This window comes from Bidens hawaiensis, unplaced genomic scaffold (genome assembly GCF_021521415.1).
Source record: "Bidens hawaiensis isolate Kalapana, Puna unplaced genomic scaffold, B.hawaiensis_p1.1 tig00005851_1, whole genome shotgun sequence".
Taxonomy (NCBI): Eukaryota; Viridiplantae; Streptophyta; class Magnoliopsida; order Asterales; family Asteraceae; genus Bidens; species Bidens hawaiensis.
The window spans coordinates 285,660-299,359 of NW_027491385.1; the positions used below are offsets into that span (position 1 = coordinate 285,660).

A 13,700-nucleotide genomic window follows, 5' to 3' on the forward strand; every position below is an offset into this window, starting at 1 on the left:
ATGGATAATTTTAAAGGTGATCATTAATTCATTATCTTAGTTACTTGGAAGAGAAGTAGTCAGTGACACTTCCCAAAGACATATTTGGACAAGTTACTGAAATTGTTCATTATCTGTACTTATAATAATATATATAATGGTGCACGAATTTCAAACTTAATGTTAATAATCATGAGAACCATACACAAAACGTGTTTATTGAACATTGTTAAACTAGAAAACACAACTCTAAATCAAAGTAGAACATTTGATTTATAGAACATTTCATAACTTTACAAGGTAAAATAAACCTACATAATATAACATATTTTGATTTTGTTAGGGAGATTCGTACCCATGAATCCCTCATCCTTTTCTTCTATACCAACCCCACCCCCTTCTTTTTCATCTATCACCAAACACACCCTTAAACTCTTTACTCCTTTCCCCCCATTTTTCACCATTTCTAAGCTTGTTTGAAAAACCTCTTTTAGCCATTTTTCAAACAAGCCATTCAAGTATACCCCACACCCAAACAAAACTTCATCTAACACCATCTCTTCCAATTCTAAATCAAATTCTGTACTCCCAAACACCCCCTCAAACACCCCCTTCATCTTGAACATAAAACTCTCCCTCATCAAGCTATCTCGAGCCGGAGATAGGTCGAACACGAGTTGGGTTTTCACCGTTTCAAGAAACCCTGGTGGATTTTGAGGACTTCCATCCATTTCACGTGTCAAATCACTCGAATTCGGGCTAAGTTCTAGTATGTTTTTGTTGTTTTCATCGTCTTGCGCCTCGGCTTTGATGTTGAGATCAAGAGTGTTTGAGCTTGATTGTCTAGACAAATCTTTCTTTATTTCACCCTCTTCGATCCTTGGAACTTTCCTCTTATTTAGGTCGTCGAAATCCCACTTTGGTTTTCGCTTTTGGTCGGTTTCCAAAGTGGGATTCATCTCATTAACAACCAGTTTCATTTGAGTCGGCGGAATTCGGCTACCTTTTACATCATCAAGATGATCACAACCCTTGCTCAAAATGAAAATTACTTCACCATGATCTCCAAACTTCCCCTTTTCGAATCCATCCCTCAATGATTTCAAAAGATCCCCATCTCCATACTCAACATCTTCCACCAACACAACAACATTTTCTTGATCTTTCAATGCCCTTTTGAGGCTTTCCCATTTGTGAACCGGACCACGCATGTTAACACGCAAAAGCGAGTCACTTGAGCCAAACACAGCCTTCGCAATTGCCATTGCCAATCTTCTCTTCCCTATAATGTCATTCCCCTCAATCAAGAACCAAGAATCTTTCTTTGTAGATTTAGAAGATGACGAACTCATCAAAAACTCGACAATTGAGTGCATTTTCTCATAATGCCATGGCACATTTTCTTGCAAACACTTATAAACATCTTGTTGTGTGGACAAATCCGGGACCGTCCCTAGACCAAGTGTGATTTTGACTTCCTTGTCATCTTCTCTACTCTTGAGGCAATCCAAGTTTGGTTCTTGATCAAGTTTTGGATGATTTGTCGGGCTAAAACTGAGATCGATGTGACACGATTGTTGTCGTCTGAATCGGGGATAAGAACGTTCCCCGCCACCGGTTTGAGGCTTCAATGTGTCGCCAAAAGAGATTGAGTTGGATTCGATATGATTTTTAGGCCAAAAAGGATTGGTGTAGCTTTTTGCAACGGATCCTTGATTCTCGTTGCTAATTAAAGATGATGAATTCATGTAGTTCTTGTTTAGATTATGTCTTCCTTGGTGTAGGTTTTGGCATAGTCGGTTCCATTTCCTTCTCAGCTCAACTAAGTTACCCTGAAAATTCGTTAACAAATTAAATTTTGAGCACTAAAATTTTAATCTAAGGAAAAAAAAACCTTAATCATTTATTTATTTTTATTAATGGTTCATATTTTTTAAACTTCTAATTTAAAAAAATACTAATGTGTACCATCAAACTAATTTGTTTATATATACATATTTAGTTTTGTTAACTGTTTATCTACACATAGGTTATGCCAAAGTAATATAACTACAAATGTGAGAATTCTTTATATAGATATAGTAATTTTAATACTTAGTTTGTTAATTTCATGAAAATTAATACATATTTTATTTTAATTTAAATTTAAATATTACAAATATTTATGATTTAATTTGTGACACATGTTTTGGAAAAACAATTCCAAATTTTGTAAACTACTAAATAGTATTATAAAAAGACAATTTGCGGCGGAGAGTTTCGCCGCAAAAAATTCTTTTAGACTTTTACATGGAAGGTAATGTTTTTGTAATGGTTAACCGTGAATGCGATGATCATACCTTGTGAGAAGTTGATGAATGTGTTGAGGGGTGAAGCCAAAAGGGTAGGACCGTGGCGGTCCTATTTGAAGTGGCGGCGGCCACAACAGCGACTTCTTTTTCGTAATTCGAGTTGCATTCTCCACAACAACTCATGACCAACATATCATCATCTCCTTCGTCTTTAGCACTTAGCAATGGCTTCCTTTCCATAGTGTCCTCACATGTTTTGTTTGACAAATTAACTCTGGATTCATGCCCACTACAAAACACCATTAGAGAGAACATGAAGATAATTTATGAAAGTAATACAAAGACACTAAACGACATTATTTAATATTGTGTTTTCTAAATTAAATTAAAATCTTCAAATGGTCAATGGGGAGTAAAAGCAGTGAGACACTATAGATCATTCTATGAATAAAAATCGTTAAATTTAACTATTAAAACTTTGAAATGGTTAAGGACAAAGAAGGTGTAACTTTTGACTAAAATACAAATCTAGATAACGAAAAAATCCAACCTTTTCGTGTTTTCAAAGGATTATGTTCTAAACTATTGTCGGAATTATCTTAATGTTTTGTATGGTAGTTGAACTTTGATGTCCCGATTTGGTAAACTTAAAAAACTGATTTATTTATATATTATATTAATTATTAATATACTTTATTAGATATTCCATATTAGTCACTAGTAATGAAGAAATAAAATACATTTTATTGAGTTTAATGACTAAATTAACACATCACAAATTGTTGATGTAAAACATTATAACAATTGTGAAAATTTTATACTTATAAATAGTTTTAATATCTCCTATTTGTGCCTCCTATATATAAATAAATATGTAAATGATCAAATTAGTCATTGTCCTACTTTTCTGTTCAATCAGAAAATATGTCTCAATAATTAGAATAAAGACAAAAATCAAAAGGCAAAAGAAAAAAAAGGAAAAACAACAAAGACTGTCTCCTCTTCCCAACCTTACTTTTTTCAGTGTCAGCATGCCCTAATCTCATGCCTTTATGCTCAGAAACAAGAATGTTTTTAACTACAAACTCAAAACAGCATTCTGATCTAACAACTCCTCACTTAAATAACTCCCAAATATGTTTTTTCACATGTTAACCAATTAAGTAACTCATAATAATAATAAATAAATAACCAATTAAGTAACTCAAAATAATAATAATACTAATAATAAATAAATAAATAAAACAAAAAAATAATAATTTACCTGGTTGCGTTTGCATTGAGACTCAACCCAAGTCCACCAGAAGGAAGTGAAACAGCTTGAAGACTCCATTGAACCTCAAGAGAAGGCATTTTCATCTTGCTTTTCATGAATGTTTGGTAATTAGAAGTCCCAATTAACCAAACTTTATTAGTGACACTAAACTGTGAAATCAGCCTCCCAATTTCCACAACAAGATGATCCACAGGACTGTAAACATCAATCACTCCTCCAACCTCTCTCTCATCCACTGTCCATTTCAGATCACCTGCATATATGATCACACCATCTCCTGTTGATAACAAAGACTCAACTTTCCTTCTCAAATCTGCTAAATTCATCTCCACTTCTTCCCTTTTCATGAACCTTAAGGGCAATGATGAGAACTGAAACTTGATGAAATGAGCATGTTTTAGCTCATTTGGGACATCTCCTCTCTCCACCTTCCCCATTAACTCAATGACTACCCCTTCGGTTATCGATAAACAATCGCCTACTATAACCGTGTTTTTTCTTGATTTTTTTCCTAGTAACACCTCTATGACCAAGTTGACATCTTTTTTCACACAAATATCTGATTTTGGAGATGGGTTTTGGTCAGAAGAGTGATTCAAGAAATGGGTTTGCCAAAAGTTAGGGTTTTGATGAGTGTGATGAATATTATTATAAAAATGATGATGATGGTTGAATTGGTGATCCGAGTTTGGTGAAGAAGGAGATGAGTAAACACCACCACCAGAGCCACTACTAAAGAACACTCTTGGAGCAGAAGTAGAAGAAAAATCTTCCAAGTTTGATTTAACAGCAGTGCTTGAGAAGCCAGCTTCTCTCATAACCCTACTGACACTTGGATCATCAAGAATTGAAAGAATAAGCTGCTCAAGCTCAACTTTAATAGCCAACAAAGGTGGATTCTGCTGCTGAGTTTGAGCTGCTTGTTGGTTCTCAATACACCCTCTTCTCTGATGAGCTTGAGCTCTCTTGAGTGCAGCAATGAGAGCATTTGAAAGTGAAGGTTGGCCATGTAGTAATGGTCCAGGTGTGGTTGGCAACCTGTTGAGAGCCACATTGAAACAAAGCTCAAGGGCCCTACAATGGAGGGGTGGTGGTGTAGAAGTAGAAGAGTTGTTTTGTGATTTGATGCAAGCTCTTCTAAGAACACTGACTCTTGAACTCATGAGAAGAGTAGCAGCCACATGAAGAGGGGTGACCTGAGCATGGCCCCTTCTTCTTGCAAGGCTGAGAGAGTGCTTCAACACAGAAGCAGCCTCTGTGGTTAGTGTCTGTTGTACAGTACAACCCCCTGAGCGCATCACTTGGCTACAACACCCAACCCCCCACACCAAGAATAGGAGTAAACCCTAGCTATGGTTAACTTTCTTGAACCAAACAAGCTATCTTCTTATTATTGCTCAAGATTGCAAAATAGGGTTCTTTAGCTTATGTGATATGTGTATATATGTATCTTTCTTGAAGTGAAAACCCTACTACTTTCTCTCTCTAAATGGGAATGAGGTAAGGATATAGTAGGAGCATGTATGAATGTAGGATATAAGTATAACATTTGAAGGTTATATATACTTGAAGGGTGTTCAAAAATACATACTAGCTAGCTACTAGTTACATGATCATTATCAGTTTCTTTAACTTTTTAAGTTTATTTTCTTGGTGGGGTAAATATGTAATGTCATGATATTGGGATTTCTTTTTGTTGTGGGTACAACTTTTGATGCATATGGTACTCTTTAATGAAGCGGTACTTCCTCTGGCATTAGCAAAAGTTCCCATGCAATCGCCTTTTGTTTTGGCTTTTTTGAATTCTCATTCAATTGCTTTTTTAAATGTTTCACTATCAAAAGATAATATTTTGGGAATTCAGATTAATTGGATGATTTTTCTTCTTGGAAGACTTTTTCTTTATATCTTTAATTGAAAATTTCAAATGTGTGTGTGGGGTGGGAGCGGGGGTTAAAGTTTTATTATACTTATTGCGTTTTGTTTGCGGTCCGTGCATATAATGTATATATGTGTGAACTCTCGAATGGGCAAAAGTGAAATTTCACTAATTTTAACGTTATTTTACTAATCTTGTGAAAATAACATTAAAAGAGACGGAAGGTTAATCAGGCATCATGTAGTGGCGTTGATAGTCGAAAAACAATGGTACATATACCAATCGGCCGGTGTACGTCCCAATGGTTGAGTGTAATGCGCCTTAGACCAAGGCTTGATGCAAAACAACTATCGAGTCGGGGGCATCACCGGAAGCAGCCACTCTATTCATACGGGGTAGAGGTAAGGCAATCTACGTTTTAACATCCTCAGACGCTACCATATCTTTGCTATTGGTGAGACATACTGAGTACAGTGATGATGATGATGTCTCATATGTTTGGTGGGGTGGTCAAAAGTTTAATCTTAAGTTTATCTAAGGGTTTCTTTAGTTTGACTTTGCGGGTTCAAATCCCACTCATATGACATATTCCTTGGTTTAATCTTAGGTGAATCATCACTAGGTGGATTAGGCTTCACGACCGAACCCCCTGAGAGTTTACCAGGAATTTAGTCAAGTGTTCGTCGTTTAAGAAAGAAACTAGTGACAATATAAATCAGACAGGAAACCATGTGCAATTCATGAAAAACCTTATCTATGTGTGATCTTCTCAGTCAAGCTTGATTTCTTCTACGATTTTGATCAATGATTGTTTTGGTCAAGTATCTGAGTATAAACGAAGTTATTTTCTTAATCAAAGTTCATTTGGAGCTCGACGCTAATCAACTTCTCTTAAATGATAATAAAAAACCGTTTGAGTGTGTCCATTTTCTCAATGCTAAATATGTCTGCTAGCGGTGTCGTCCAAGGACAAAAATAGATTAGCGCATGCAATAAATAACATAGGCTTAAATGACAATGACTTTGTGATACTCATGACCTTTCATATATAGACTGTGGGAAAGAATCCAATACCAAACGACGCATTCGGGAAAAAGATCTTTTTGACAATGGTATGTAGAATAGGAGATGTGTTGGTATTGCAAATTGTTGCCACAGTTTTATTATGGCTTAAGTATTCCTTAATATTGATTAAGTTAAGGCTTTTATAGTATACCTTTGACCTTCAACTGGAATAAGTAGAATGTGACAAAAGTTTGCCAATGGTCCAAAGTTGAATAGAGCTCACGTAAATGCCTTGGATAGACCATCTCATGAATGTCTATGAGAAATTTTTTCGTATACCTTATACTTAGGCCGAATGTTATATCCATTTCTTTCCTTTTATGCTACAGACTGTTTGCAATGCTACGGATGTTTTTTTCTTTTAAAACCAAAATGCGTGTGCAAGTCTTAAAAATGCAAAAGCACCACTTGGTTTTTTTTTTAATCAATTAATCATCTACCAAGATCAGTGTAACATCCTGACTCTCATAGCGCCAATATTATCAGTTTTCTCATAGTGGTTGCCCAACCGGGAACTAACGGATTTATTTTTGGTTGCTCTAATGGAGACTTCTTAGAAGAGGTCATCCATCCTGGTACTTCTTCCACCTGAATATACTTATTTATAAAGTTTCCATCTACTCAACAACCAATTGAGTCTAGCTGGCCATGATCGATAAGGGATTTACCTAGGTGGCATCCAGGACGCCAGCTACAGAATGCCTCCGTTTTGCTTCCAATTTGATCGATTCACACTTCCAGTCCTTCGGCTTTCATAAGGTATTATCCATAATGCTCCTAATACGTCCCTAATGACCTCAAACTTGAAATACTAAACACCATTATTCTAGAACATTAACCTTACAAAAACAAGAAAAACTAATAATACACCTAATACGACATCCCCATACTTATTATTATCTTTTGCACTAAAGCAAACTCTTTTTGACTCATTCACGTCTAACCAAACATCCCCATACTTATTATTATCTTTCTAACCAAACATACCTATCGTCTCAACCACTATTGAGTAACGTCTAAGATCGTACCCAATCATAAAACTTGCAACAATCTATATTTACAGCCCAACAAACAAAATGATATATATGCTAATTATTACTTGGAAATGCCTAACTAAGTCTAGCTTATTCCGGTTTTGGTACACATGCATACACACCTCTCACAAACAATCACTATGCTTGGCTTTATATCTGAACTAGCAATGATGCACTAGTAAATTTGCGGCATTCATAAACCGTTTATGAACTACATTTGTGACAATCCTCGATTTCGGGTCAAATTATATTTATTTTGTATTTGTTTTTATGTTGTAAACCGACCCGATTTATATCCCGAACATTTCAAATATATAAAATATTGGATTTTATGTTACTAAAACATTCCCGCTTGTCTAATTTGAAAAACCCCTTTTACAGATTCGAAAACAGACTTAAACCGCTCAAGATACATCAAAAACGAACTTCCGGACGCGAACCGACGTGCTGACCAGCAGCAGATCAGCAGCAGACCAGCAGCCCATTTTTTTATTTTTTATTTATTTTTTTTGTTTTGTGACTTGTCTTGACCCCTCTTGCATGCAAACCTTGATATCACACCCCATGCTTGACCCTTTCAACCCACTCTATATATACACCCCTATCCCCTTCATTAATCATTGCTCATTTATCTCTTTCTCTTCCAATTCTCAAGCATTCAAAGGTGTTCTTCATATTTTTTTTGGCAGTTTAACTTTCCAAAGTCAAACTGACCATAGTCTTACATTATAATCAACTTCTTAACACTTATTTATACTTGAAGATTGTTATACAACATATATATAATAGCACCCTTTGTACCTTCGGTGGGCATTTCTCCGGTCTCGGTCGGTTAAGTGTCAGGCCCATAAGACAAAGCTACATGGAGGACTCGTAGTAGTCCTTGATTATATATATTTTCCGCATCTAACTATCAAACTAGTTATACTTGTTTAACTTCTGCTCATCTTAGTTTTATTTTACATTTTGAGTTCCATGGTTATGGGTTTGTAGAGACTAGCCTCGGTTATTCCGTAAATAGCTCCAAACCGGGAGCCGAACTCTTGTTTACTAGTTTGTTTAAATAGTTGTATAAACATGTTTTGTGTAAGATTTGAGTTTCTAAAATCATTTTAATTAGTTCCATGGTTATGGGTTTGTAGAATCTAACCTCGGTCTTATCCCGAAACAAGATCCGAACCGGAAACCGAACTTTCGTTTAAAGACTTTGTTGTTGACTTTTTGTATGTAAAACTTTGGTATTATTATTTATAAATTATTTTACAAGTTCTATGATGTTTGGACATGTGGTAACCATTCTTGGCTTTATTCCAAGATAAAAAAACCGAACCAAACCGAACTAACCAAGTTTACTCGCTTAAGAGACATAAGTGTGTTTTTAACCATTAAAACTTATATATTTTTTTAAAAATACTTTATAAACTGATTTTAATTATTTTCACAAAGTACTCGGAATGTTGAATCCAACTTGATCCTATAACAAAGTTTGGACCGACTAAACCGAACACTCGATTAACGGACGTTGTTAGTTCTAAAACAATAGAACTACATACTTGGTTAAGTCTCTTTAAGATTTATTGAGTTATCTCATACATTTATTATTTTGGGAAAGTTGACTTTGGGTTTGGTCAAGTCACCAAGACCCGAACCGACCACCCGAACACTCGTTAAAACCCGTTTTAGTATCTATATTATAAAGGGACTTGTTTTCTTGCATTTTTACCCACCTTATTACTTAACATAGGTTGAGTAAAATTAAGGGTTAGATACTTTAACCCGGTTTCTAGCAAACTTACATTTTTAAAGGACTGTTATTATAATTTCTTAAATATTTACATTTTAAACCTTAAACTTTAAATTGTTTATATTTCTTATCATTTATTTTCATTTAAAGACTTCCAAGACAACTTTTCTAATACAAGACTTCTTCTCCTTTAGGCTTCGTTCGTTAAACTCATCGTTCCGGTTAATCTCCAAATCATCAAATCTTTCAAGTTTATTACTTGAATGTGAGTACTTTCATCCCCCGTTTTCACTCTTTTATATTTTAGGGGTGACATTGCAAACTTATTCAAATCCAAATGATTTATACTTGAGTCTTAAACCACAAACTTTATTGTATACTTCACTTAAATAAATGCTCGATTTGGTGATTATATGCTTATATGCTTAAGTGCTAATATGTTTACCGCTTTTGGATGGTTGATTCATAAATCCGAGTATATCTGGCATCCCCTTATAGAAAGGTGTCGTTAATGTATTCTTATTAACGATTTCATACAAAATCCGAGTATATTTGGCATCCTCTTATAGAAAGGTGTCGTTAATGTATTCTTATTAACGATTTCATTTATCTAAATTGTTGCTATTATTTACTGTTTTGTATACAAGTTGTGGAATTTCATATTATATATCTATTGTTCAAAAACTATGAAATTGCTCACCAACCTTTGTGTTGACAAAATCTATTTATACAATGTTACAGGTTTGACTTTAGGTTGACTCGAGGACTTGAAGAAAAAAAAACGTTATCGAGACTATTAGGATATTAGCAAAACGAACAATATATTATTTACTATGATTTGAATTCGGTTATTGTATGAACAAGTTATGTGACTCTTTGTGTTTTTATGAATTTAAATGAGTTGATTAAATATTGTCACTTAATAGTGTCGTGTGGGATGAACAATCGGTTGCGCCCCGACGTTTCCGTCATGGTCGGGGTGTGACAACATTATCATAAGTTCGCATACTAATCACATATCTAATAGCTGATACAATCTCAATGCACAAATCCAAAGGTCTCTGGTTTTTATACTAAGGGGATGTTTGGGATTTCCTTATTTTACCTACTTATAACTTTTCATTAAATTAATAAGTTATAAAAGTGTAACTTATGTAGCTTTTCCTCTCACAATATAAGCTATCCCAAACACCTTATTTATTTTCAAAAAGTTAATAAGTTATAAGTTGATGAAAATAAGTCATCCCAAACACCCCCTGAGTGACTATATTGTACATGGTTTCTTAAAAGTCCTTAATTGATACCAACCAAGTGTCGATGCACCCTGCTACGGTGGGTAGGTTTAATCACACTAGTTAGTTTTAACTTTTATACGATTACATACATAATAGAATCTTTTGATTTTAGATTTTTACGCTTTTTATGAATATAAAAGTTATTAAAGAACTTTTTTTTATTGTATTAATGAACAAAAGAAATTGGTGGGGGTGAAAAAGTGGCAATAATGGAAGATAGGGCAGGGAGAGGAGACAGAGTGTTGCTTTTAGGGTACTTGGGAGAATAAAACTGTCCCTCTACGAGGATTGGCGTGATCGCTAAACCTTTTGTCTTAATCCTCATTCTCATTTCCAACAACCCACTCTATATTACTTATATTCTTCTTGCATATTTTTTTATTTATTTGTGTTTTGTACAATTTATAAATGCAATTGTTCTTCTAATTTATGATATTGAGGTGATGATTAAGAGTTGAGATCTTAAGGTTTTAAGTTCGAAACATGACTCAAGAGGCTTTCTTATAGTGATTGGTTTTCTCCTTAATAGTGTGTTCTTAGATGAGTCAAGCCTGAAATATTAAAAGCAGCATGCATATTTAACATCTAGTATAAGAAAGTCTCACTCGGGTATTGATGTGGTTCCAGGTATTGTTAAAAAATATAATTTCTATTAAAATACACCGTAGGTGACATGATGTCATTTCATATGTTAGATAATATATATTTAATGGAATAAATATTGATAAATAGAAAAAGGTGATGGTTATTGGGTTCAACAGTAACTGTCATGGACCAAAAAGAACAGTGACCCAAGAATGGTGTAGCTTTTAGCTTAATGACTACACCTTTTCTGGACAAAGACGTACAAATCGTATTCTTATAATTACAATCATAACCTTGGGTAAAATTGATCTTGCTAGGTTGTCTAAATATGATTAGGATTTAAAAAGAAAAAAGAAAAAAAAAAGAAAGAAAGAAATAAGAAGAAATAACATAAAAAAAGGCCAAAAGCTTGGAATAAAGGAGTCTAGCTCATTGAAAACTTCGTTCAACCTTCAACATCTTATTACTGATCTCTATCTTTATATTATATACTAGTTTTTATCCCCCGTATTATGATGATTGTTTTTCGTAATTCTTTTCTAATACTTATATATCTTTTTGGATTTTAATTTTATTTATTTTAAGAAAGTTAATAATATAGTTAGGGCTTAATGATTAAAGAGTTTCACAAATAAATGAAATGTTATAACACGGTTAAAAGTTATTTCGGTTTGATGAGACCCATGACCCGTTTATTTTTTTTACTATAAAATTATTTCTTAATTATAAATAATATCTTTTAAAAAAACAGATATTAATTTTCAGCATATCCTTATTTTATAGGATTTTCATATCAAATATTTGGTGAGATTAATTTAATTTAATGAGATGTTATAGCACGTTTAAGAGCTATCTGGGTTTGGTAAGACCCATACATGTGAATTCGTGCCAAATGAATGAGAAATCATCATTTGCAAATAACGCAATCTGATGACTTGAGAAAATGTAGAGAGCAATCATAGAGCTTTTAAAGGTTTCATTAAAATATATTAAGATTTTTATTATTATATTGTATGATACGATCCTTTATTCTTTTTTTCATATTTGAGGTACAAACCAAAATGATTATTAATGCTTGAGGCATGATATATAAATTTTTACTCGATGACCACTTTTAGAAAAAAAAAAGTTAATTAACAAGACATTAGTTATTATCATGCATACACTACAATTTATATTGTTAACAACCTTTTTTCCAATATGATATTTCTAAAATGATAGAAAAGACCAATAACTTATCTCTAATATGATTCATACGGAATTAAGGATCGCCAATAACGTACTACAATCTAGTAAATGCTTGACCAAATGAAGTAGATGCTTATTTGAACTCTCAACCTTAAAAGGAAGTAAACACTTTATAACACACTAATATACCATTCGAACAAATGCTTATTGGTGTCCCTCTTTTTTTTTGGAACGACCAACTAAGTAACGCCGGGTATTCCATACGTGGCTCCCAATAGCTAAAGGTAGCCCGAGCCGGCCACGAGTCTGGACGGACGGAGCCCCTAGCGGTCTACCTATTGAGGGATTCGTCGGATAAAACCCGACCCCCACGTCCGCCAAACGGTGCGACAGCGAAGATCCGGTAAAGCCGGGTGAGATCAGGACTCGAACCCTGACAAGCCAGGGTAATCCCTCATATCTTCCATATAAATTAGTGATAGTGAAGTTTGATCCACTTACCTCTCACTAGTAAAGTGAGTGCTCTACCATTAAGCCACATCCAATTTATAATGCTTATTGGTGTCCTGAATACCAATTTCAAAAAATGGCATTATGAAATTCTATTTGTTCACAATACTCAATATAGCACCCAAGTGTTCCATAAGCTCAAATATTTTTTGTCCTTCTAAAGTTCTTTACTTTTTTGAGGGTAATCTATACCGATTTCCATTTCATGATAACTTATTTAAGTTCTTTTAACAAAAAAAGGTAAAATAAATTTGAAAATACATATAATGTTGATATAAGTGAGTTTATTCCCTTTACATGCCTATGGTTTTTCTTTTTTATTTTTCCCTTTCTTACCTGGCTCTTTCACGACAAGTTTGATCGAACCAAAGGCTGAACAAGTGAAATAATTAGATTCTTTCTTCCTTTTTTTCTTAAAGAGAAAAATTATTCCATATTAATTGCACATATAAAGGTTGCATGGAAGAGGGTGGCCAAAATCATTGTAGAATAATATGTTTAAAGGTCATTTACCCCTCCAAAGATGGCAAATAAAAGGTTAAAGGTTCAAGAAATTAAAGGAGCTTGCTCTCATAGCAAGAAATGTGGTATATATTTCAGGTATATTGATTTCTATTAATTTCAACTATTATCTTTTGGTCACTATCAATCTCAATTAATGAATTGGCTGCTGATGGTCTCAACTTTTAATGTATTTGTTTCTAACAGTCCACAACTAACTGAAACCTAACGTCGTTAGTTTTAGGTCGCCGGAAAACGTTTTTGGTCGGAAAACTATTTTTTTTTCTGAAAACTCAACATTTTCGTCCCAAACATCTTGGTAACTTTGTATCGGACCTTTAGGAACCTTTTTC

General features: G+C 34.0%; 1 protein-coding gene across 1 annotated transcript; it reads right to left on the bottom strand.

The window, feature by feature from the left end:
- Positions 1–200: 200 nt before the first annotated feature.
- Positions 201–4,925, bottom strand: LOC143630941 (protein SMAX1-LIKE 4-like). The gene is made up of 3 exons (XM_077099818.1): positions 3,535–4,925; positions 2,319–2,559; positions 201–1,811 (listed from the first exon to the last, which is right to left on the bottom strand). Exons 1-3 carry the CDS (start codon positions 4,842–4,844, stop codon positions 291–293), a joined length of 3,072 nt encoding a protein of 1,023 aa, XP_076955933.1. The 5' UTR covers positions 4,845–4,925; the 3' UTR covers positions 201–290.
- Between the last annotated feature and the right edge of the window lie 8,775 nt (positions 4,926–13,700).